The 26,326-nt window shown below is 40.6% G+C and overlaps 1 protein-coding gene and 1 pseudogene across 1 annotated transcript in view; both read right to left on the reverse strand.

The window, feature by feature from the left end:
• Window positions 1-1,462: 1,462 nt before the first annotated feature.
• The window catches only part of Znf346 (zinc finger protein 346), a 50,798-nt gene continuing 25,934 nt past the window's right edge, over window positions 1,463-26,326 (reverse strand). The window contains 4 exon segments of the mRNA XM_047555255.1: window positions 1,463-2,882; window positions 5,533-5,551; window positions 5,554-5,625; window positions 24,027-24,260. Coding sequence (XP_047411211.1) covers window positions 2,795-2,882; window positions 5,533-5,551; window positions 5,554-5,625; window positions 24,027-24,260 — 413 coding nt within the window. The 3' untranslated portion in view covers window positions 1,463-2,794.
• Window positions 19,591-21,490, reverse strand: LOC124986678 (PR domain zinc finger protein 10-like; annotated as a pseudogene).

The raw sequence follows: 26,326 nt of genomic DNA on the forward strand, positions 1-26,326 counted from the left end.
ACCTCCTACCCCTCCGCACACAAAAGAAGTAGTTATACAGATCAAATGCTAGTTTCCTAACTTCTCCAGCTTTTTCATACTCTTTGCTGAGTTATTTTCTATATCCTTGGGTGTTACCACAATACCTGGTACAATCTTGTAACTCACTGCCATAATGCTCTTTAACAGTGTATGAGCTCCCCAAGGGTAAGAAAGAGTTCACCTCTAGTGTCCCCACACCAATGCTGGTCACATAGTTGGCAGGGATTCCTGAATTCAGAAAAGGAAGTTCTGCAGGTCCTATAGGGTTAGGGCAGTCCATTCCATCCCTTTGCCCTTCACTTCCTGCCCTGTAACTGGGGTTGGTTCTGACATACTGGGCAGTGTAGAAGAGTTATGGGGAGGGAATGAGGATGTAGCTCAGTGGTAGAGTTCTTGTCTAGCATGTGCAAGACCCTGGATTCAATCCCCAATAAAACACACATACACACAGAACTGTAGGGGGACACTGCTGAGGTAGTCTGAGTTTGGGAAGCTGACAGTTGAGCAACTACCCTGGGGACATATAGAGTCTTTCACAGGTGGCCAGAAGCAGGTGCCTAGGGTCTTTTTGCTGAGTGAATAACGGGAGCTGGGGGTGCTTGGTTCTGGCTGTCTGCAACAAAGGTTGGACAAAGGGTTCCTGAGGCCACGACACTTTCACTCTTCCTCTCTTCCCACATCTCTGGATAGAAACAATCCTTTCAAGAACCACCAGACCTATAAGTCCCAATGGAACAAACCTATCACTGGGTAAGATCTAAGCAAGAAAAGGTCATCTCTCTTTATATACTCTCATTCACTCACTCAACCAACACTTCATGAAATTGCACTCTGACCAGGAGCAAAGTAGAGATGACCAGATCTGAAGGGATTAACCTAGAGAGAGTCCTACTGGACAAAGCCTCCACACTGGCCTCTTTTTCTGCTCTGCACATCACACCCAGAATCCTTTCAAGCGCAGAGAAGATCTCCAGCTGAAATCTTCCAAAGACCTTCAGGAAGTCAATGTGAAGGGGAGATAGATGAGTAGAAGGAATTTGGGGCATGTGGGAGACTTTTTAGTGGGTTGCCAAGTAATCTGAATATCTGTCTCTGTCCCAATTCTAAGATTAGCATTGAGGATCCTGGGGGTCTGAGTGTGTTGGGAGAGGGGTTAAGACACCCTAGTCAGGTGCAGTGGCTCACACCTGTAATCCCAGTGACTCTGAGGCAGAAGGATCACAAGTTCAAAGCCAGCCTCAGCAATTTAGCAGGGCCTTAAGTGACTCAGGGAGAATCTGTCTCAAAAGATAAGAAATGGGCTGGGATATAAAGGGCCTCTGGGTTCAAACTGCAGTACCTATCCACCCCTCCAAAAAAAAAAAAAAAAAAAAAAGACAGATATACTAGAGCCAACAGCAATATGTCCCTAAACCCCAGGTCTATTAAGCTGTACTCTGGCTCAAAGAAGAAATGCTTTATTTGAATAATTCAGTGACCAAGAGAGCATAAGCATAAGCATACACATACACACACACACACACACACACACACACACACAATACGCAAAGGCATTTCATAGCTGAGGGAATAGGGAGTGAGGGAGGGGCCCACAAAAGCAGCTGGAGGCTTCTTTAACCCAGTGAAGAGGGGCCTCAGATGGTAACACTTCCTGGAATTCTTGTTTGAAAGCTACAAGAAAAAAATGCACTCCTAGTGAAGTCCCATGACACAAAACACAGCAGAGTTAGAGAAATCTGGCTTTGAGGCCTGGGAAAATCTGTTTCCTCCCTGTAGAACCTGCATTAGCTCCCCATTTCTTTTCCTGGGGCCCCTATGACTCCCTGGTACTCAAGGATCTCCCTGTGGATAAGGAGGGAAGAATATAGCACCACGGCTGCCTGGTGTGGGATGGTCCGCTATATAGGGGAAATAGGCTTCACAGTGCTGCAGGGCAGCAGTGAACTTATAAGCTGGCTGGCATGAGGCAGTTTGTCTTTCAGGGCACAGAATCCTCAAGGAAGGTGGCGGTGGGAACTTTCCCACATGATCCTGGGTTGGAGGACCTTGGATAGGAGGTGAAGGTCCCCATTGGAGCTTTCCATGATCTCACTGGGCACTGAGGCCTCCTCTGGTTTCAGCCTGTCCTCAGCTGCTACAGATCCTTAGCACCATTCAGGAATTGTGGAGATGGGCAGGAGGGATAGCAAGGCCCTGCCGGGACTGTGTCAGTACTCCAGGAAGGAGATGTCACACTTGGCAGAAACCTGTATAATTGGCCAGCATCTGGTCAAAGGCTCAAGAGAGCATGCAAATTTTGGAGACAGGGGGAGTGCCACATCAGCCCTAAGCTCCCATGTGGCATCCACTTCCACCTACTGTTCCTACCCAGGCAAATCTGCATGAAGACTATAGGAAATGTCTGGAGCTGAGGGATGAGCTCTGTTTTTTTAGCTGTAGGAACTGATCCCAAGCTGACGTCAGAGAAAAGGCAGGTGCTGGGGCCACAGGACACATGGCCCAGCAGGGTTGAGGAAGGCGAAAGTCATCCTCCAAACTACTACCCAAGTCATCTCAAGACGTCTGCTACCCCATCATGACCTATAGGGCCTATACCTAAGGGAGGAGCAGGTATGGGTCTCCTGGACGTATCAGAGGCCATCTGTGGCCCAATTCTGCCTCAGGGCTACTTATTCTCCTACTGTAAGAAAGGAGGAAGAGGGAGCCAGGGGCTGACCACAGTCACAGGAAGCTGGCTCATGGCTGGTCCAATGTGTGGTACTGGACAGAAACTCTAGTCTTCTAAGGTGCTTGAGTCTTTCTGAGTGGGTTGCCTTTGTACTGGAATCTGGCCCAAGGGTGATACCATTGTTTTCGGTGACCTGAAATGAGAACCACAAATCACAGGGTCAGTGTGTGGCATGCTTTTAATGAGGAGCCAAGTCCTTTATTTTAATGTTAGGATGGCTCTTCTAGTACCCGGGAGTAGTAACCAAGGCAGCTTTCCTCTACTGAGGTCTACTGCAGGCTGGGCAGGATGGATGGTGCCCACTTCCCATTGTCCTATTTCATTTTCGTGGTAATTCTGAATCCCCATTTTTACACACAAGGAAACTAAAGTTCAGAAAATTTAAAGGGCTGGCCCAAAGTAAGTTTTTAAGTGGTAGGTCCTGGACTGCAGCCCATACCTTTCCATGACACCAAACCACTCACTCTGCCTACAGGGGCCCTACCTGGCTTGGATCCTTATCTCACCAACTTCATTCCACACCATTTTTCCCATGTAGTCAATCGAAAGTGATCTTCCTATGACTCTTTAACCCATTCTGTAGGCACATAGTACCACTTGATATTGCCTCCCTTGTTTATGGATTTGTTTAAGATTGTTTCTATCTCTAGAAGGAGGAACCAAAGTATCACGGACAACATTGGTCCTGGTGCCTATTGTACCCCCAGTCTCCAAAACAGAGCCCAGCACATAATAGGTGCCTAGTAAATATTTGTTGAATGAATCAAAGTCTACCTTTAATTGATAAACCTTATTGGCACTAGCACTTCACATGTTTCTAATCCTCATCCAGACAGTAAGGCAAGGCTAATGAGTTCCACTTGGTAGTGGCAGAGCAAAATGAATGGGGTTTACAGTTAAATGAGTATGAATCCTTGTTCTAATTCTAAGTAACTGGGCAAGTCACTTAAGGTAAATGATATTTGGCTTCCTTTGGTTGTAAAAGAAGGGGCTGGGGGCTGGGGACATAGCTCAGCTGGTAGAGTGCTTGCTTTGTAAGCATAAGGCCCTGGGTTCAATCCCCAGCAGCGCAAAAAGAAAAAAAAAAAAAAGAAGGGGACGTCCTACTTTTGAGCTGTTGAGAATTTAAAGGGATTGAAGTGTTGATTTGTTCAACAAATTGGAGCTTTAAACTTACAGAAGAAATAGAGGCTGAGAGGTTTACTGGCTTGTCCAAGGTCACACCGCTGGGAAGTTTAGGAACAGACTATGAATAAAACTAGCATTTTCAAGTGTGAGTAGCTCCAGGACAGGCCTCTGGCTGGCTCTACTGAAACTACCACTAGCCAAACTGCAAGGGAGATATGCTGAAACACTATCTGAATGCCAGGCTAGGATGCTGGGGCTTGTCTCAAGCCTGTACCTAAGTCTCAAGAGTTCTTCAAATTTGGGGCTGGGGTTGTGGCTCAGTGGTAGAGCACTTGCCTGGCATGTGTGAGGTCCTGGGTTCAATTCTCAGCACCACATATAAATAAATAAATAAATAAAATAAAGGTCTGTTGACAATTAAAATACACTTAAAAAAAAGAGTTCTTCAAATTAAAGATTCATTTATAGTCAGAGTAGAGAAGACCAAGGATATTTTTTACTCCAACACTCTGTATTCCTTCCACCTTTAGTTCATTTGGCTCAATGAGAAATGCAGAATCAACACCAAAGTCAAAGCAATCATTTCAGCAGATTTTCTGGCCTGGCACTCAATTTCCTCTTACATAAAATAGGGATTATGATACCCATTTGAGAAGGCTATGTTGTAGCACATTGTTTACAGTATACATTTCCCTTCAGAGAGGGAGGGATGGAAGCACAGTGGTGCTCCTGGCTTAGGACCTATCCTCTTCATATCACATGGTGCCATGACCTCCCTTCAGCATCCAATGTGAATCAGACAGGCTTTATTTTGAATCAAGGCCTTGACCCATCATATAACTTTGAATATTGGTTGCCTATAACTATAAAGTCAGAGTAATAACCCCTTCCTCCCAAGGTTGTGAGGATAACCTGAGAGAATTTGATTTGCATGTGGCCTGCAATAGAACAGGGTTCAATGAATGCTAGTCACTTTCAAGAATATCATCACTCTATGTTCACCTGTTCCTTTCAACACACTTATCACAATTTTTTTTTTTGGCGGGGTGGGTGTCCTGGGGACAGAACCTAGAACCTTACATTTGCTAGGCAAATATTCTACCACTACACCCCTAGCCCCACTTACCACAATTTTATTGGTTGTTCACTTGCTTAGTTTGTCTCCTCCCATCAGAATGTAAAGTTGTGAGAACAGGTATTGGGGTCTCTCTTGGCAACCATATGAGTATTCAATAATACTTGATTACCTAGTGAAAGAATCTAGTCCTATCTGGTAATAACCTGTAGAGGGAGCTCCTGTTGCAGAACTGATGTCAGTAAAGACGGGAGTCTTCAGACCAGTGGGAAAAAAACTCCCACACTTCCCTAGTCAGATTGCTACAGATCAGGAAAGGGTACTCTTAGGGTATCACAAAGGAAATCATCTATGCTTCTCCACTAAATCCTTCAGCTCAGCTGGTCCAAAGACCAGAGAGAAGTTGATGGAAGAAAAAATCAAGAGAGGAGACATTTTTTCCTGTTAACTGATTTATCTTCTGTTGACTAAGAAGAGATTACCAGGGCTCCACTTAAACTTGGTACTACCTGGCTTTGTTCTGACACAGAAAGCTTGAGCCCCTGCTGCAGACCCTTGAATTTCAAAGATGGTTACTCACTGGTTCTTGTGTTTGAAGCGCTGACGTGAGCTTGGTACTGTTCTATGGAGTTCAGCACTATCTTACACGTCTTGCAGGGATAGCCCTTCCCAGCTGAAACACACATCAAAATCAAGATATTTAGTTATCCAATAAGAAACAATTGGGAGACTGCTGCTTTTCAGAGGGAGTGCAAATGCCCTTCTGGGTTGGGGGTGGGCGGAGTGGCCAAGATGAGAAGCCCAGAGGCCTCAGTGCTGAGGAGGCACACTGGGTGTTCATGTGCTTCTAGGATTGGGAACCTTGTTTTCCTGTGTTGCCAGTTCCAGTAAAAAGCCTGCCTAAACTGTTGAGTAAATAAAAGAATGATAGAACAAAGAGGTGACATTTGGTGTTAACTATCTTTCCTACCTCGATTGGGCTAAGTGGCCTCATTAAGTGGGCCCTTCACTGGTGGACCTCCAGGAAGGTGCCACTCTCCTCAGGCTTGCAATAACAGTAATTAATGAGCATGTCTGTTATGAACACCCATCTGTCTACCTTGGGGTGCACAGACACCCTCACTATCAGGGTTGCTTCAGTGACAAGAGTGGCCTTCTGCTATATGGCCTCGTGGTGAGTGAGAAGTCAAGATATGAGACTTGACTCCGGTTCTATCTTTATGTGATTTGGCTAAATCTCCCTTCTCTAATGCTTAGCTTTTCCCAACTGCAAACCAATTACACCACAATTCGTAATCCTAGTATTTAGAATAAAATAGCTTCTATTTACCAAATGACTGACATAGGCATACGTTTTATATAATGTTTGCTCTGCATAATGATCCTGTGAGAATTATAACTTATTTTATTTATTTATTTTATGAATTAATTTTATGAATTTATTTATTTTATTAATTAATTTATTGAATCCAGGAGCTTTACCACTTTAAAATTACCTTTTAATTTTTTTTTTTTTTTTTTTTTTGAGACAGGTCTCACTAAGTTGCTTAAAGTTTCACTAAGTCACAGAGGTAGCCTTGAACCTGTAATCCTCCTACCACAGCCTCCCAAGTCACCAGGATTAGAGGTGTGTGTCACCATGCCTGGCATAACCGTCATTGTGAGGCAGAGTCACATGTTTAGGAGCACAGAGCTAGTTAAGTGGCAAACGTAGGTTTGGTTGATTACAAAGGTTTACTGATTCTAGAATGTCAGGTGCTAACTGTGTAAGACAAGCAGCTGGACACAAACCTTGAAGGCCCCTTGTGGCTCTGACACCATCTGCCACCTTGAAGTCTCAGTTTTGGAGTGGGAACACAGCCCAGTTACCTAATCTGAGATTTGTTTTCCTCATGTATAAAAAGAGGGGTTTTTCTAAGACTCAAGTTCCTGATGGGTTTGATATTAGTACCAACTATATGAGGTTATTATGATGATTTAAATAAAAGCATCTGGCACATAGTAAGTGTTCAATAAATGTGATTTTTTTGGTGGGGAGGGGCAGGGGTACTGGGGATTGAACCCGGGTATGCTTTGCCACTGAGCTATATCCCCAGTTCTTTTTATTTTTTATTTTGAGACAGGGTCTCATTAAGTTGCTAAGGCTGGCCTTGGACTTGTGATCCTCCTGTCTCAGCCTTCTGAGTCACTGGGATTACAGGTGTGTGCCACCATGCCACGCCTAATTGTATGCTTTTGCCATTGTTACTGTTTTACTCTTATGGGCTCTGGGAATCATGCTGGCAAAAAGGGAGAGGCAGAGGATATCTTGATTTTTTTTTTTTTTTAAGTTGTAGATGAACACAATACCTTTTTTTTTTGCAGTACTGGGGATCGAACTCAGGGCCTTGTGCTTGCAAGGCAAGCACTCTACCAGCTGAGCTATCTCCCCAGCCCACAATGTCTTTATTTAAAAAAATTCGTCGTTGTTGTAGATGGACACAATACCTTTATAATATTTATTGATTTTTTTTTATGTGATGCTGAGGATCCAACCCAATGCCTCACATGTGCTAGGCAAGTGCTCCACTTGAGCCACAACTCCATCCCGAGAGGGTATCTTTTAAACAGCATTCCATGGCAGCTGAAGCTCTTGAGAACACTGACAATCTCCTTTACTCTAGTAGTTAACCAATGTTCCTAGTTACATTTGTTTCCTATATCTTCAGGTATTACCTGGAAGATATATTCCTTTAAAGTATACAAGGAGAACACAACTGCAACCAGAATTCAAGGTCCTTTATAGTCAGTGTCATGTTTCACCACCATTAGGGAAAAGACAACATAAGGGATTAGCAGACTAGCAGAACCACTCTTTCCTCAAGGTCAGGAGTGGGACCTGGGACTGGTGTGGTGTTGACAACCACCAACAGTTAAGAGACACTGGTACACAGATTACAAAGCCCACTCTGTTTTCTTTCTTTTATTTCCAGAGCCAGGAATGGAACCTAGGGACTGAAGCATACTAGGCAAGTGCTCTCTACCATTTAGCTACAATCTCAGTTCACAAAGCCCACTATTCCTCTATTAAGCATCAGACACCATACCAGAAACTTGTGTATTTAAGTCTTTGGATTTATATATCCTGCAAGTGAGATAGTTATCTCCATTTTTCAGAGCAGGAAGCACTCTCAAGGTTTAGGGGTTTATGGAGTCAGAGCAGAACTTGCCCTCTGGTATGACTGTGAAGCTCCTATTTTTACCTTTACATCATAGGTCTCTGAACACTCTCTCCTATGACCCCTTGGAGCAACAAGATTTCAACATACTATTTGCTTATCTGTAAGTTACATTCAAATTATCATTTGGGGCAACCGTAGAATTTATTAGAACTTCTAAAAAAGATTTGTCTAGTATATACATTAAATTAATTTCCAGCTGCATATTTTATATGTCCAGTATTCTGGTTTACCTGTATGATTTTATGAAGCCTAAGTTGCTAGAGTCAATTTTTTTTTTTTTTTTTGGTATCAGTGATTGAACCCAGGGGCTCTTAACCCACTGAACTATATCCCCAGCACTTTTTATTTTTTATTTTGAGACAGGGTCTGGTTAAGTTGCTTAGGGCCTTGTTAAATTGCTGAGGCTGGCTTTGAACTTGTGATCCTTCTGCCTCAGCCTCCTGAGCTGCTGGGATTAGAGGCATGTACCACCATGCCCGGCTATAGAACTGATTTTTAAACATATGGTTTATTTAAAAAAGCCTATAGCAGAAGAATGTCACTTGTCTCAAGTTGATGTAACTCTTCCATCCTCCTTCCTTCTCTACTGTTACTTTTATTTTCTCCTCCCTTTTACTGATATACTTTCTTCTTCTTTTTTTTTTTTGTAGTTGTAGATGGACAGTATGCCTTAATTTTATTTATCTTTTTTAATGTGGTGCTAAGGATCAAATCCAGTGCCTCATACATGCTAGGCAAGTACACTGCCACTTAGCTACAGCCCCAGTCCGACATGCCTCTTTAAAGAGCTGTCTATACTTTTCTATACTTGTTTCTCCATTTCCTTGTCTTTCAATCACTTTGTAACCTACCCCATTACATACAAAGGCACGTGAATAGTCTTTCTGAGGCCAGTAGTGGCTTCCATGTATCTTAATTTATTTATCTTTTATTTTTATTTTTTGATTCATTGTACACAAATGGGTTACAACTTTTCATTTCTCTGGTTGTAAATGATGTAGAGTCACACCATTTGTGTAATCACACATGTACATAGGATAATGATGTTTGTCTCTTTCTATTATCTTTCCTTCCCCTCTCCCCCCTCCCCCCCATGTAATTAATTTAATGGACAAAAAGAATGCTTATTAGGCCTCCTCATATCTGACAGAACTGGCAATTGCTCCTTTCTTCAAATTCTCCCAGACTTTGGCTTTTGACATTTAAATTTTCTCCTCTGGTTGTTCCTTCTCAGCATCTTTTTCCATCTTTTTTTTTTTTTTTTTTTTTTTTTGTGGGGCGTATGGGGGATTGAACTTAGGGGCACTCAACCACTGAGCCACATCCACATCCCCAGCCCTATTTTGTATTTTGAGACAGGGTCTCACTGAGTTGCTTAGTGCCTTGCTTTTGCTGAGCCTGGCTTTGAACTTGAGATTCGCCTGCCTCAGCCTCCTAAGCCACTGGGATTACATGTGTATGCCACTGTGCCTGGCTTCTTTTTCCATTTTTCTTCTCCCCCCAGCACTGGGGATGAAACCCTCGGCCTTGTGCATACTAGGCAAGTACTCTGTATTGAGCTACATCCCCAGCTGTGCTATATCCTGGTGGACCTACCACTTAATACTGGCATCCTAAAGGGCTCTATTCTCCATCTTTTTTTTTCTTTCTCTCATTTTCTACTTTATTATTATGATTGAACTTGAAGTCCCATGAGTGCGAACAAGCACACACTTCCCAACTGAGCTACAACCCAGTCCTTTTATTATTATTTTTTGCAGTGTTGGGAATTGAACTTGGGGCCTAATGCATGCTAGGCAAGTCCTCTACCACTAAGCTACAACCTAGCCCTTTTTATTTTGAGACAGGATCTCACTAAGTTGCCCAGGCTGTTTTCAAACTTATAATCCTCCTATCTCGGCTTTTCAAGTAGCTGGGATTATAGATATGTACCACCGCACTTGGTGATCTAAACCATTTTTAAGTGTACAGTTCAGTAGTGTCAAGCACACTCATGCTGTTGTATAAGTAATCTCTAAAACTCTTTAGTCTTGTGAAAGTGAAGCTCTATACCTATTAAACAATTCTCTACTTTCCCCTGCCCCCTACCACTTGCTCCCACCATTCTATATACTTTTGTTCCTATGAGTCTGATTGCTCTAGATGCCTTACTTAAGTGAAATCAGAAGTATTTATCCTATTGTGACTGGTTTATTTCACTTAGCATAATGTCTTCAAGGTTCCTCCATGTTGTAGTCAGAACTTCCAAAGGGCTCAACCGTAGATTCTCAGTTCTTTTCTCTCTAAACTCTGTAAAGAGCTGGGCATGGTGGTACATGCCCATAATTCTAGTCACTTGGGTGGGAGGCTGGGAGGATTATAATTTTGAGAGTAGCCTCAACAACTTAGCGAGACCCTGTTTTAACATAAAAATTTTAAAAAGGGCTGGGGGAATGGCTGGATGGCAGGGGGCCTCTGGTCAATCCCTTGTACCAAAACAAAAGCAAACACCAAAAACAAACCATAAAAACAAACAAACAAAAAAAACCCAAACCCCCAAATGAAATAAAACAAAACCTCTATAAGGGATTTCATTTATTCCCTGACTTCTAATTACCATCTATTAGGCTAAAACAAATGACATTACCAATAGTTTCTAAACTACAAAAATAGTGACTTCATGTGGTTCAACCTAATATAACGAGAACACAGATTTCTTTTTTTCTCTATCCTTTGGCCTCCAGATCTGTATATTCAACTGCCTCTTCAGTTTCTCTAGGCTGTCTCATAGGTCTTTTAAGCTCAAGTTGACAAAATCTAGTGATCTACCAATAGCTTAAGATTACATCTGGGCACCATCCTTGACTTCTTATTTTCCTTCATCTCCTGTTTTGATGGCCAAACCTTGGCAATTTTACTTTCTATGCACCTCTTGAATCTATTTACCTCTGTCCATTCCGTTCACTCCTCCACTGTTACTTAGTTCAAGCTTCCATCTTCTCTAATATGAACTTCTACTAGGTTTTGGAGTTAGAGCTACAGACCCATAAATGTTGTCACTTATCAATATCAAAGTCATACCAGCAGTATTACCTTGAATAAGTCACTGAGTTTCACCTTTATTTAAGTGGGAAATTCATACCTATTTATAGGAATGCCATAGGGATTAAATTATAATGCATATATTAGTATCGAAAAGAGACGTGAGGGCTGGGGTTGTGGCTCAGTGGTAGAGCATGTGCCTAGCATGTGGCACTGGGTTCTACCCTCAGCACATATAAAAATAAATAAATAAAATAAAGGTATTGTGTCCATTTATAACTAAATTTTTATTTTTAAAAAGAACATGACACCCATGTCCCTCTCTCTAGGTTTATTTTTGTTTACTGAAACAGATGTATTAATTTTTATACCTGCTGGGTAGGATAAGACTATTAACAATATAATTCAATGAATGTATAAAAAATGTTCACATTTTAGTAATAGAGTCAACCTAGGATCACCATTTTCAAATAGGGAGTGAGCTTTAGAAACTCATGAAGTACTTTACAGTCCTAGATACTTAGTTCTTTTTAGCTGGGTATGGTGGTACACGACCATAATCCCAGCGACTTAAGAGTCTGAGGCAGGATTGCAAGTTCAAAGCCAGCCTCAGCAACTTAGTGTAGCCCTAAGCAACTTAGCAAGACTGTGTATCAAAATAAACTAAAAACTAAAAAAAAAAAAAAAAAAAGTTTGGGGATGTGGCCAGAGATTAAGCACCAATGGATTCAATCCCCAATTCCAAAAAACAAACAAACAACAACAATGAAAACCATTTTTTTAAAAAGGAAAATTCCAAGTCAAAAAACAATTCAAGAGTCAGGCACAGTGGTGCACACCTGTATTTCCAGGTACTTGGGAAGCAGAGGCAGGAGGATCGCAAGTTCAAGGCCAGCCTCAGCAATTTAGCAAGATCTTATATCAAAAAAAATTAAAAAGGGGTGGGAGCTGGGGATGTAGTTCAGTGGTAGAGCACTTGCCTAGCATGCATGAAGCCCCAGGTTCAATTCACAGTACCACAAAAAGAAAAAAAGAAAACAAAAACCAACTTAAGATCAAAACAAGCGGTTTTCCCTAAATAGCAGAAACTTTACATGGTGAAATGACTATTTTGTGGGTATAAATCAAACAATACAAATATAAAATCTATAACCAATTTACTTCAAAACATTCATACTGCACTAAATGAAGTGTCAATGTCTTTAGAAAGGCCACAATATAAACACTGGCTATATTTACATCTTCCAGACTGAGTTTTCAGACAATTTATAATCTTTTATCTCTTCAAATCCAAGTTCTTTTGAAAATCTATAATATTGGAATGATGTGCATTAAATCCTTAAAGCACCGTTATCTGGGCTGACTGTCACGTGTATCTAGGGCTGATAATAAATTAATTTTAGATTCTTTAATTATTTCATATAAGGGAAGAAGGAGAAGAAAAAGGAGGGGGAGGAAAAGGAGGAGGGAAAGAAACTTAGAAGGGAAAGAGAAAAAGAGGTCTTTCCCAAGTATTTTCCTCTGTGTATATTAAAACTTGAAATAATCAGCATAGGACTGTAGTTCAGTGGGATAGCCCTTGCCTAGTACGCACAAGGGCCTGAGTTCAATCCCCAGTATTGCAAAAAAACAAAAAATAAAAACAAAATATCAAATGGCATAAAATGAGCATTCCATTCATGGATAGATTTAAATTTTAATAAGCTATTCCTGAAGTTAGAAGAGACACCTTTTGCTTCAAATAAAAAACCCCAAAAGAGTCAGATTTAAGTTATAAAAAATTAAAACTAGGCCTTTGTGTAAGTTTAATATTCTTTACCTAGCAAGTCTCTCTAGCCTGGACGGACAACAGGATATTTATATTCTTTATATTGTAGGACTCTGGGAACCAGAGACTGTATTATGTAAATTGGGGTCAATATTTTCTATTGAAAACATTGATACTGTCAGGTGTGGTGGTGCATACCTATAAACCCAGACACTTGGAAGGCTGCAGCAGGAGGAATTGCAAGTTTGAGGCTGCCTTGGCACCTTAGCAAGACCCTGTATCAAAATAAAATAAAAGGCCTGGGGATATAGCTCAGATATAGGCACACCTAGGTTCAATTCAAAGTGCTGCTAAAAAAAGGAAGAAAAAAAAAAAGCCAAAAACCCCAATGTTACCTTTTTGTCACCAAAGATATAGAGTCCATTTTCAGTTTCCACACATTCATGAAGTAACTTTCTCAAGTTCTCTTAGTGCCTAAATATTTAGGGATAACAATTTGAATGAGGTCTCAAAAATAAGGCACAAAAATCTATATATTAGTAGTTATTTCAACAGAATTGTTAACTCTTCAGAAAGGTATCTTTAACTATAAAGAAGCTAAGACACTTTTTAATTTATAAAGCCAGTTTTTACCCATACACATAAATAAAATAAGCAGCTTCATATGAAATTAAACGAGGTCTTTCTGTTCTAGAGTGAAAATTCTACTATACAATAATTATTCTAAAAATGTGTTAGTATGTTACAAAAAGTTGCTAAAATACATACTTTTGGGGGGGCAGTGCTAGGAATTAAAGCTAGGGTCTCCCCCTTCAGTCCATATCGATCTAAAAAATTAAACTGATTTTTGGTACTGGGGATTAAGCTTGGGGGCACTCTACTACTAAGCTATATCCTCAGTCCTTTTTTAATTTTGTACTTAGAGACGATGTCTCAATAATGTGTCCAGGCTGGCCTCAAACTTGCAATCCTTCCTCAGTCTCCTAAATAGCTGGGATTACAGGTGTATTATCATAATACCAGGCTACATTTTATTTTTAATTGACACAGAGTAATTGTACATAATTATGGTGTATACTGTGACATTTCAACACACATAGATCTGACCAGGGTAACTGACTTATCTATCACCTCAGACAATTATTTCTTTGTGCTGAGAACATTCAAAACCTCTATTAGTTATTTTGAAATATGCAATTAATTATTGTTCATGATATTTATTGAAATATGGTATAGCATACTGAAAGTTATTCCTCCTATTCAACTGTATCTGCTTTTTCTTGTTGTTTGTTATTTTTCCTCTTCATTGTACTGGGGCTCAAACTCAGGGGTGCTTAACCACTGAGCTACATTCCAGACCCTTTTTTGTGGTGGGTGGTTACAAGGGATTGAACTCAAGGGTGCTTAACCACTGGGCTATGTCCCTAGCAGCACCCCACCCCCCTTTTTTAAAAATTTTGAGACAAGTTCTTGTTAAGTTGCTTAGGGCCTCTCCAAGTTGCTGAGGCTGGCTTTAAATGTGCAATCCTCCTGCCTTAACCTCCTGAGCTACTGGGATTAGAGGCATGTACCACTATGCCTCGCAATTTTTTTAAATTAAGATATTTCATGAATATTTTATTTACTTTGTGGGACTGAACTCAGGGCCTCATGCATGCTAGGCAGGCACTCTAATATTGAGCTACATCCGTAGCCCAGTTTTTAAAAATTTTGAGACAGGGTCTTACTATGTTGTCTAGGCTGGCCTTGAGGTGGCAATCCTCCTGTCTCAGCCTCCTGGGTCACTGGAATTATAGGTGTGTGCCATCACACTCAGTTTATGTATTTTTTTGGTAACAGTCATTCCAATTGGGGCGAGATGACATGTCACTGTGATTTTGATTTGCATTTCCCTGAAGATTTGTGATGTTGAACTTTTCCAAATATTCATTTACCATTTGTATATTCCCCTCCCTCTTTTTCTGGGCAGTACTAAGGATTGAACCCAGGGTCTTGAGCATGCTAGGCAGGCACTCTACCACTGAGCTACATTGCCAGCCTGAATATCCCCTTTTGAGAAATGTTTATTCAGGTTGCTTCTTCCTTCTTTTTTTTTTTTTTTTTTTTTTTTTTTTTTGCGGTGCTGGGGATTGAACCCAGGGCCTTGTGCTTGCAAGACAAGCACTCTACCAATTGAGCTATATCCCCAGCCCCGCTTCTTCCTTCTTTTTTATCTCTAGGTTTCTTTTTCTCTCTCATAATTAGATTGGTTTGTTTTTTGCTATTGAGTTGTCTGAATTCCTTACATATTCTGGATATGAAGAATATCTGCTGAGGGCTAGGGATATGGTTCAGTGGTAGAGTGCTTGCCAAGCATGAGTCAGGTCAAAAAAAAAAAAAAAAAAAGAATATCAGCTGAATGGTTTGCAAATATTTTCTCCCATTTTGCCCATTCTGTTCTCTTCATCTGTGCCCCCACAGGGGATTGAACCCAGAGGCACATAACCACTAAGTTACAGCAGAAGTCATTTTTATTTTTATACAGGGTCTCACTAAGTTGCTGAGGCTGGTCTTGAATTTGTGATTCTTCTGCCTTAGTCTCCCAGGTTGCTGGGAGTCACAACTTAGTGAGATCCTGCCTCACAATAAAAAAAAAAAAAGGTAATCCCTGGTACCAAAAAAATTAAAAAAAAATTTTTTTTTTTTTTGGCCTATGTTGCCCAGGTTGGCCTTGAACTCCTGGGCTCAAGTGACCCTCCCACTTTGGTCCCCTAAGTAGATGGGACTGCAGGTATACACTATGGCACCCAGCTTGTTTTGTTCTTTTTGGTTAAGATGGTTTTGGCTATTTGGTCTTTTGTTTCCATACAAATTTCAGGAGTATTTTTTCTAATTCTGTGAAGAATATCATTGACACCTAAAAAAAAAAAAAGATTTTTAGTTGTAGATAGACACAAATCCTTTATTTTGTTTATTTAGGTTTTTTTAATGTGGTGCTAGGGATCGAACCCAGTGCCTCCTGAGTGCTAGGCAAGCATTCTACTACTGAGCCACAATCCCAGGCCTCATTGGCATTTTGATAGGAATTACACCAAACCTGTAAATCACTATGGGTAGTATAAACATTTTATATTTACATTAATTCTTCCAATTCATGAACATGGGTTATCTTTCTATTTTTGTGCCATCTTCAATATCTTTTATTATAAAATTGTCATTGTAGGGCTGGGGTTGTGGCTCAGTGGTAGAGCGCTTGCCTCACATATGTGAGGCACTGGGTTTGATTCTCAGTACTGCATATAAATAAATGAATAAAATAAAGTTCCATCAGCATCTCAAAAAGTATTTTAAAAAATTGTCATTGCAGAGACTATTCACTTCCATTTATTCCTAGGTGTTTTAGTATTACTAATTTTTTGTAGCTATTGTGAATGATTTTTTTGTGTGTGATATTGGAGATTTAAACCAGAGCTGCTCTACCACTGGGCTACAACCCCAGCCCTTCTTATTTTATTTTGAGACAGGATCTTGTTAAGTTGCCCAGGCTCCAACCTGTGATTCTTCTACCTCTGCCTCCTTAGTTGCCAGGATTTCAGATGTGAGTATGCTCAGCAATACTACCAATTTTTTGTATGTTGATTGTCAATCATGCAGTCTTACTGAATTTGTTTAACAGTTCTAATACACTGATTTTTAAAATATCTTATGAGTTCAATCAGCATGTATGATAAAAAGGATGTTGGGACTTAGTTCCTTTATCTGGTAAGTGTGTGACTGATGACATCTGTCATCCTTCCAAGTGGAAAGTTTGTTCCTTTTTTGGTGTTATTTTGTAGAAACGTCTCTCCTGGGATGTGTTCCCATAGATATAGATCACAAGGCCTCAAGACTGGTCCAGTCACTGGGATTACATGTGTATGCCCCTCCATTTGGCTAGTTTTAGTAATCATCATCATCTTCTTCTTCTTCTTTTTTTTTTTTGTACCAATATCTCCTACTTAACATAACCAAACCAGAGTTGAGAGGCAAAGCTTTAATGTAGGGTTTAAATTCTGCTGACATCAAGCAATCTTTCTCTTTCATGTGTAATAAGGAAAGAACTATTAGAACATGAGATTCTGCCCTAATCTGCTTAAGATCAGTATCTATGAAAAGCACTACCAAAAGACCAAAACCAACAATTAGTTAAAAACGACACAAACAAAAGTTAAATTTAAAAGAATTCAGCAATAATAAAAAATGTAGATGACCTTGGCAAAATAACCTTACCATAGGTCTAAGTGTCAAAATTGAAGTTTCCCAACTCTTGGGTGAATTGTAAACTCCCCCCCCCCAACACTGGGGATGGAATCCAAGGCCTCAAGCTTGCAAGTGCTCTACCACTAAGCTATATACCCAGTCCTATGAATACTAAATCTTAACAGTTCTAAACGTTAGAAGCTTTCAAACTTATGGATGAAAAGACATGATGTCTTAATTCTAGAGCAAGAATGAAAGTTATGGTTTAGTAATATGTACTTTTGCTGGGCACAGTAGCACATGCCTGTAATTCCAGTGGCCTGGGAGGTTGAGGCAGGAGGATAAAAAGTTCAAACCCAGCCTCAGTAACTTAGCAAAGTCCCGTCTCAAACAAAACTATCTAAATAAATAAATAAAAAGGGCTGGGGATGTGACTCAGTGATTAAACTTCCCCGGGTTCAAGCCCCAGTACCAAAAAAAAAAAAAAAAAAAAAAAAAAGTAATAATATGCAGTTCCTTGTTTCCATTCATGCTGCTGGTGGTTGCAATAATGTGATCTGTTGGTTGGCATATGGCTAAACCTGGACTACACCAGAGAAGCAGAACTTTGTTTTTTCTCCAATTTTGGTTGACTTTCTGATAACATATAATGACCCAGAGTAACTGCCTCCACTTGCCACACCAGTATCTGAGATCACAAAATGACCTGAAGGATTTTATCATTTGAATCTTAGATGAACTGACACAGAAGAAATTCCACGCACTGGGTAGGTATGTGTTATACAGGAGTCCTGTTGCTGCTGCTACAGTCTGCCCTTGTGCAGAAACTGCCTTTTACATGAGAGAGGCTAAGCTAATAGTGAGACTGCTGGGCAGAGGGACTCAACTGCTGCCCAACTGCCTGGGATAATGATGGATTTGAAGTGGAAGCCCCAGTGACTTGGACATGCTGCATTGGATGACATACTAGGTACATGTCTGAGGATCATGGAGCTGGCCAACATCCATAATGGATTGCTGAGAGTGGTGAGGCAAAGTAGGTGGAGCCACACAAGCACTTGAATTTGCAAAGGTTATTTTGCTGGCAAAACAACCTTAGTGTAGGTGACCACATACAAAGTGTGACACAGGGACAGACTAAATACTCTGGTAGTCTCCTGTGGCATTCGTAATCCATTAATATCTGGTAAAGTCCTGTCATTGCTCAGGTTAGTAGGTCTGTGGTGGGCAGTCTCTTCACTGGCACTATCTGTAGTTAAAACAGTTGGCACAGCAGTGATCATAACCGTTGTCAATATGGTGTAAATGGTATTAGGAAGCTGGGAGTACTCTGGATGCTTCTTTTGAATGAGTTGGGCCATCCTGGTCTTGCTATTGTGCTATCTGGAGCAATGAGGGAAGCAGACAAGAGGGGTAGCTATGATATTTCTCAGCTGGGTATGAGTAATAAGCATGGGGTCTGGTTTTTCAGGACCAGCAGGATGAAATTTCTGAATTTTTTGTGGGGGCTCAACTGCTGGGTGGTTCTTCAGAATATGGTGGCATACACCTGTAATCCTAGCTGCTTGGAAGGCTAGGATTACAAGTTTGAGGTCAGCCTTATCAACTGGTGAGAACCTCAGCAACTTAGTGAGACCCTGTCTCAAAATAAAAAAAAATAAAGGGGCCTGGGGTTATAGCTCAATGGCAAAATGCCCCGAGTTTAATCCCTAGTACCAAATAACAACAAAAATCCCAAAACACCAAAAGACAAAAACCAAAACAAACAAATCTCCCCCCCACCCAAAAATCCAAAATATGGGCTTTAAAGCTTGCTGACACCTGTGTAAGACTTATCATAATACTGACAAATGTAATTGCAGCTGGCACCTGTTTATCTTCATATCTGGTTGACTCTTTGATAAGTGGTTTACCAGCATGACTTGTTCTGGAAGTCCATCACCCACAGGTGGCATCTGAACATGAAGCTGTCATAATCTATGGATGTGATGGGAGGTGTGAACATCTTGGGAGCTGCTGATGTGATCAGCTTTCTTGCTTCCTTTTCAGGATTATGTGTCCTTTGCATGTGTTTCCATAGCTTGTCTTTTCTGCTTAAACTGCTTCCCACAGGGAGAAAACAGGATATCTATGGTCTGAATGCTGGAGCATATGGAACTGTGGTTCATTGGGTGACAAGAGGGTCTTGTCACACTCTGTGTGCATTGCATGTGCTTTTTCACCTGGATGAAATCTGGGAATTGTTTCTTATAAATTGGGCAGGTGTAGCAGCTATAATTGATATGAATGGCCAAATAATCTTTCAATAAATAAAAGGGCTTGTCAAAGGATTCTGGGCAAAAAAAATGCAAGAGCAAGTTTTCTTATCTGAATAGAGCTTCGTATCACTTCCCAAGAAGGCAGTGCTGCTGAAGACTGTTACAGAGATCATAGGTCAACGGGCAATTCTTCCATCTATGGAAATGTCATTGTTGGTGGTCCAGGCTGTCCTTTTCACAGACAGTGGTTGAGGTATTCTTTTGATGGATGGCTTTCCCACACTGCAAAGATTTAATAGGTTGGAAGGACTCCAAATGAACAAATGCTGAAGAGGTATGTTTTAGATGCATTTGGCCTGCATATGCTCTGGATGGGCACCATGCTATGCTCTCCTCATACTGTGCCTACAGATGCAGGCTGTTTCGGTATGTGTTTTAAAGAAGACTGGTTTCCTGAAGAAGCTGAGGGCTTGGGATAGTGGTTTTTTTTTTTTTTTTCCAGCTGAGCCATTCTGTTTAGAGTGGATAGTACAGCTTCATCAAACTTCTCCTCTGTGGGAAAATGTAACAAGTTCTATGTCTCTTCATCAATCTTTTCCCCATTTTTTCTGGCTATTTCCAAGTGGATAAACTTTAGAGGACATCCTAGCTGTTGACCTGGGCCAAAGAGTCTCTTGCTTTATTCCTTTCTTCAGTTTCTTGCTCTGCTAAATACATCTATTTTCCTGTCATGAGAACTGCGATGCTGTTGCAACTGATCTCAGCTTATAAATCAGCAGTTTCATTCACAGCAGGACTAACTCTTCTCTTGCTTTCAAAGAACTTTTCTTTATTCCTTAAAAATGTCATGAATTTTTTTGGTTCACAAACTCAGCATAGGAATAACATACTAAGCCTTCAGTTTCTCCTTAGGTTCCAGAATTTTTTTTTCTTTTTTGGTGGGGCTGGGATTGAACTCAAGACCTTGTGTATGACAAACAAGCTATCTACCATTGAGTTAGATCTTCAGCCCCAGGCTCCATGCTCTTTGTCATTGTATAATCCATATGGTGGCCTTAACCTGTTCAACTATCAGGTTTGGTTCCAGGTGATTCTAGGATTGACAAACATCATCCATTACAAAGGGTCTCATCAAACAACTCAAACCATAAGTCTTCACAGAAAGCCCTACCTTTTCCATTTTCTTTATCAAGAGGAACTTTTAGAAGATATAGCAATCTTTCTGCTTAGGCCCCTTGACAAGGGTCTTTCCACCTGGAATCTTGGGAATATATCTTTTGGCGAGCACTCCCCCAAGGAAACTGTTTTTGTAGAGGACCAGGGGGAGATTCAGTCAAGTGAACAAGAGTTAGTTGGGGATTTGATGCAAGGGAAAATGCACTGGGTACACTGAAGAGTATGTGTCATTACATGTCTTCACTATCTTCTTTCTCAGTATGTTTATCTTTTTTTTTTTTTTTTTTTTTTGCTTGTTGTCTATCTATAATGTTCTGCAGAGTTGCCAGAGGATGGCAGCACCTGGTAATGTACCAATAAAGAGGCCTACTAAGCTGTAGCAGCTTGTTAGATATAAGTTACCTGAGTCTTTAATCAGAGTCTATAAGGCTTTCACAAGGAGCATACACACCAACACTGCTCCAGACCATCCACTGAAGTATAGGAGGCACCATATGCCATGTGTACCAGTTGTTGGGGTGGGTGAACCTGGTCATCAGTATTAGCATTCTGAATCACAGTTCCACTGTCTGAAACAAATTACACCTGGGTAGTATTCTGTTCATGCTCTATAGATACTGGTTACATGTATGAGATTTCATCTTTGAAGTCCATTTTTCCTTTACTGGACAGTTCCAAGTCTGGGGTACAAATGCAGCATAGGGGAGGGGACAATGACCTGTCTATCACATGTTGGATTCATGACAGACAAAAAGTATCTCTACAAAAAAAGCATGACACTGGGAAAGAGAAGATGGAAGATCAATGGGTACCAGATCTTTGCTCCCTAAGGGTGAGGGAAGTCAAACTCCCAACCCTACTACCCCACTGATTAGGTTTTCTTTTTCTTTTTTGTGGTAGTAGGGATTGAACCCAGAGGGACTCAACAATTGAGCTATATTCCTAAACCTTTTTATTTTTTATTTTGAGATAGGGTCTTACTAAGTTGCTGAGGCTGGCCTTGAACTTGTGATCCTCCTGCCTTAGCATCCCTGAGTAGCTGGGATTACAAGCTCATGCCAGCACACCTGTCCTCTGCTTACACTTTCATTAAAGATCTAGGCTAATTTATAAAATACTTGGATGCCTCAAGCAAAATAACAAACCAAAAACCCAAAAACCCACAGCTAGTGATTTTAGGATTAAGTATGGATAATTTAGCTTCAGAAAATGGAGGAGGAAGATAGAGATAAGAAGGAGGTTTTGGTTTGAGACAGAAGAGCAGAATGGACACAAGTTAAAATAAGCAGCCAAACAATGCAATGACAGTACTGCCAAGGAACAAAAGATGAAGGGAGGCCAGAGCTGGGAGAACTATGGGAAGGGTCAGGGTTGGAGTGAAGGAACAGTCTGGCGCAAGGGAACCTTGGGTCAGCCAGTTGGACATAATGTTGTACCTATCAACTTTAGGCCAAAAAGGAGGTCATCAAGAAGCGTGCTCTGAGCTGATTGGTTCTTAAGTATAAAGAATCCTTAGCATATGAGAGTGACCCTGCCTGTATGAGGGAACAGTAAGTACACACCAGACGCCCCTTCCTTATCCTGAAGTAATTTATACAGCAGGCACTGGGTGAACAATCCCTGGTACCCAGATAAAGGAACAGGTCCATAGTTTTTTCCCCCTGCTTCCTGGTCACCTCTTTGCACGTGTTTCATTTATGTCGGCAAGGTTCAGGGATGGCCTATATGTATAGCTGCCTTTGGTGTTTGGACGGTTGTTAGAGATGCATGATCCCTCCTACCCCCATGGCCATATGTGATCTGGAACATCTTTGGCACTGGGTTGTTCACCCTCCCTAAGATTATGGGAAAAGCATAGATGATTCTAAGTAGCATGCTCTTTGAGGCCAAACTGTTCCACATCTGGATACTGAGAAGGTCTCAAGTGTTGACTTGTACCTCCATGGCCTGCCAAAGTTCTCCAGGACACACATGAGAATATTCTATCTTCTTCCTCTTCCATTTAGATTTTTCCCTCCCAGCATCAACTTATCCTGAGAGAGCAATGAGGACCAACACCAATGCTCATGTAGGCTCTACTAAAACACTTCAATAAGGGAACACAGTAGGTACTCAACAAATATTTTTTGACTCAATGAAAGAAACAATAATAAACTTTCCCTAGCACAAACATGCACACATTTATTATAGGCTGTGAGTAGTTACTATAATGGAAGGGACCCCTAATTTTTTATGAATTCCCACTCTTTTTTTTTTTTTTTTTTAAATAAAGGTATTTTATTTAGTTAAATAAAATATGAATTCCCACTCTTGTGATGTTGACTGAAATTTTTTTTTGTGGGAAGGTACTGGGGATTGAACCCAGAGGCACTTAACCACTGAGCCACATCCCCAGCCCTTTTTATTTTTAATTTTAATTTAATTTAATTTTTAAAAATATTTATTTTTTAGTTGTAGGGGTTTTTATGTGGTGCTGAGGATCAAACCCAGGACCTCAAGCTTGCTAGGTGAGCACTCTACCACTGAGCCACAACCCCAGTCCTTATATTTAATTTTGAGACAGGGTCTTGCTAAGTTGCTTAGGGCCTTGCTAAATTGCTGAGGCTGACTTTGAGCTTGTGATCCTCCTGTCTCAGCCTCCCAAGCATCTGGAATTATAGGCTTGATTGAAATCTTGACGTTAGGGAAGTTGAAAATACTCTCTTGAGTCAGAATGGTCTCCTTTACTACATTATCCCAAGAACACAACAGGCCCTAGCTCCTGAGGAAAGTGGTATGCTGAAGATATTCAAAATATGGCAGCAGAGGCTATTGAAGCCTTCATATAAGGAAAGTGGATGACACTTAGGGAGTTTTTTGTTTTGCAGTACTGGGGATTGACTGCAGGGCCTTGTGCATTGTAGGCAAGTTTTGAGCTACATCTCCAGCCCTCCTAGGGAATTTAAATCAGAGGTTATAAACTGGTGGCCCTTGGCTAAAATCTGGTTTACACATTGGGTTTTACTCACACAGGGTTTAAAATTTTTTAAATTTAGTCCCATGTTTAAAAATCAGAAATTTGGGCTGGGGATGTAGCTCAGTGATACAGCACTTGCCTAGTATGTGCAAGGACGTGGGTTTCAGCATCAGCACTAAAAAAAAAAAAAAAAAAAAATAGGAGAAATTCCTATAAAAATTTGGCTTTCCAGAGTCTTCTGAAAAACTGAATTATATAGAGCTGACCAGGAGAGACATATACTTTTCAGCTGACCATATCCCTTCCTCACTCTCACTTGTTTAAATTTCTAGCCTGTCTTCCACAGGCATCTAAGTTTGCAAATCCTGCTTTGGAAGACATAAGGAGTAGAAACACAGACCTAGCCCCAATGGTCAAGACCTGTTCCAGCTCTGAATATGAGCTGGTCTCTCTTACCTGATAAGTCAGTGACAGCAGGATCCGCTAGCCGCCCATAGTGCGCCATGAGTTTGAGCTTGGTCTCCTGTTTCCTGTGTTTCTTGCCCACATAATGTTGTTGAGCCATGACGGGGTCATTGAAAGTTGCATGACAGAGGCTGCAGAACTTGTCTGGGTCTATCGTCTCTCTATTCTGGTGAAGGGCTAAGGTGGAGGCCACAAGGAAAGGATTTGTAAGGCGTTTCGACAGAGCTGTGGTGAAAAAGTTCAAACAGAAACAATGAAAAACCCAGAAGGTGCCAAGCTTTCGAGTATGCTGAAGAGAAAGAAAGGCAGTGTCACTGTTAATCACACTTGCAGATGTGGCACTGCCTGTGTGAATCACACAGTGAATGCTGTCTCTAATTGGGAAAACTGGGAGGATTTGGGATAGACCAAAAGGAGCTAATCTGTTCAGCAGCTTTAACTACTTTGGGCACATAAGACCTGATTTTCTCACACTATGAAGAGACTCTGAACTTCTGCCATCAAGTTGCCTAATTATAACAAACTAGAGGTGCATATTGGCAGTCTATTCATTCCTCAGAATTTCCTGGAATTTCAGAGCAAGTGGGATAATAAGTTTGGATATTTAATTTGCATCTTCAAAGTATCCCAGTTAGGGAGTTGGGCCCAATGCATTGATGTAGACATTGAGGTTCTGAGCTCATACACGGTCAGGAAACCATACTAGCGATGCCTTTTAGGCTACATTGCTTTTTAGGCTGAGTGAGGGAGAAAGGACAATCAACATTTGGTTACACATTTTATACATACATTTTTTTTCCCCTTTGGCTCTCAGAACCACCCTAATGAGGTTTGCATTATTTTGCCACATTACAGAGAAAAACTGAGGCTCAGACAGGTAAAGTGGCTTGCCCAGTATCACTAAGCTAGTGAGTAAACTCAGGTCTGTGTGACCTTAAAATCATGCCCAGCTGCAGAGTGTGGCAAGAAGACCTGAGGGCAATTGCTGATGTTCTCCCTACAAAAAACATCCCTGACTCTGCTGGGATCTGATCCAGTTAAGCAGAGCCTGGTGTGGACATAATGTATGAGCTTCCTGTGAGTCAAACATGGGTCCTGATGTTGACTTCAGGCTGTGCTGATGCCTTATAAAGTAGATATCATGACTCACTATTAAGTTTTCATGGGGAATGATGTTAACATAGCAACCACTGCTATAAAAATGTGGGTCCCAGAACTACCACCAGTAGTAGAGAAGGGGTAGGGCTCAGCAGCACTCACAGATAGATGAGATGGCTCAGATGCTATTCTATCCCTGTACTACTTCAACTGGAGCCATTTTGGAGGTTTTTCTCAAGCCATAAGAAATTTGTTGGCCATTCCCATAATAGTTTTCCAGTAGAAGGAATTGCAATCTCTCTGGCCATTGATTTTGCTTCAGCAAGTCATTCAAAAAGTAAACTACATGTTGTAGAATATAAGAAATATTATTTGTGGTGATGAGTGGGGAAAAAAGGGAAGGTTACAAAGCAGTCTGTTTCTTGTGTCCTTAATTTTATAAAACAACAGCAAAAACCATAGGTGAGTGATTATATGAAAAAAACACCAAGTGTTTTTCAATATTTTCCATTTCTTCTACAATGAATGTAGATTTTTTGACATCAGAAAAGAGATAATAATGGTCACTAAGAGATAAAGATCATAAGCTGGATACAGTACTGGAAGCCTATAATCCCAGCTAATCAGGAGGCTGACACAAGAGGATTGCAAGTTTGAGGCCAGCCTGGGCAATTTAGTGAGACCCTCAAAATAAAAAATAAAAAGTGCTGGGGATGTAGCTTAGTAGTACAGCACTTGCCTAACATGTGCAAGGGACATAAAGAAAAGAGTATTCTACAGGGATGTCCACTGTAGTGTTATTTATAATACCAGGAAAATGGAAGAGGAAAAAAATGTTCAACATTAGAGGAATGGTTAAATGTGATTATAATGTAGTCACTCAAAATGTTTACAAAAATGTTTTTAATACACAGGGAAATATAAATGCTATATTAAATGAAAACTCTAAAAGAGAACTATACATACAATATGGTCATATCACTGTTAAAAATAACTGTGTCATCTATACATGTATACTGGCATTTTGAAATGTCATCCATATATTAATAGTGTTTCTCTTGGTGGTAGGATTTTGGTGATATTTTATTTTTTGTACCTTTTACACTGTTTGAATTGGAATTTTTCATAATGAGTGTGTGTCATTTTTAAAAAACAAAGTTATTTAAAGGATTCTATCTTTATATGCACTTACT

The sequence above is a fragment of the Sciurus carolinensis genome, chromosome 6 (assembly GCF_902686445.1).
Source record: "Sciurus carolinensis chromosome 6, mSciCar1.2, whole genome shotgun sequence".
NCBI lineage: Eukaryota > Metazoa > Chordata > Mammalia > Rodentia > Sciuridae > Sciurus > Sciurus carolinensis.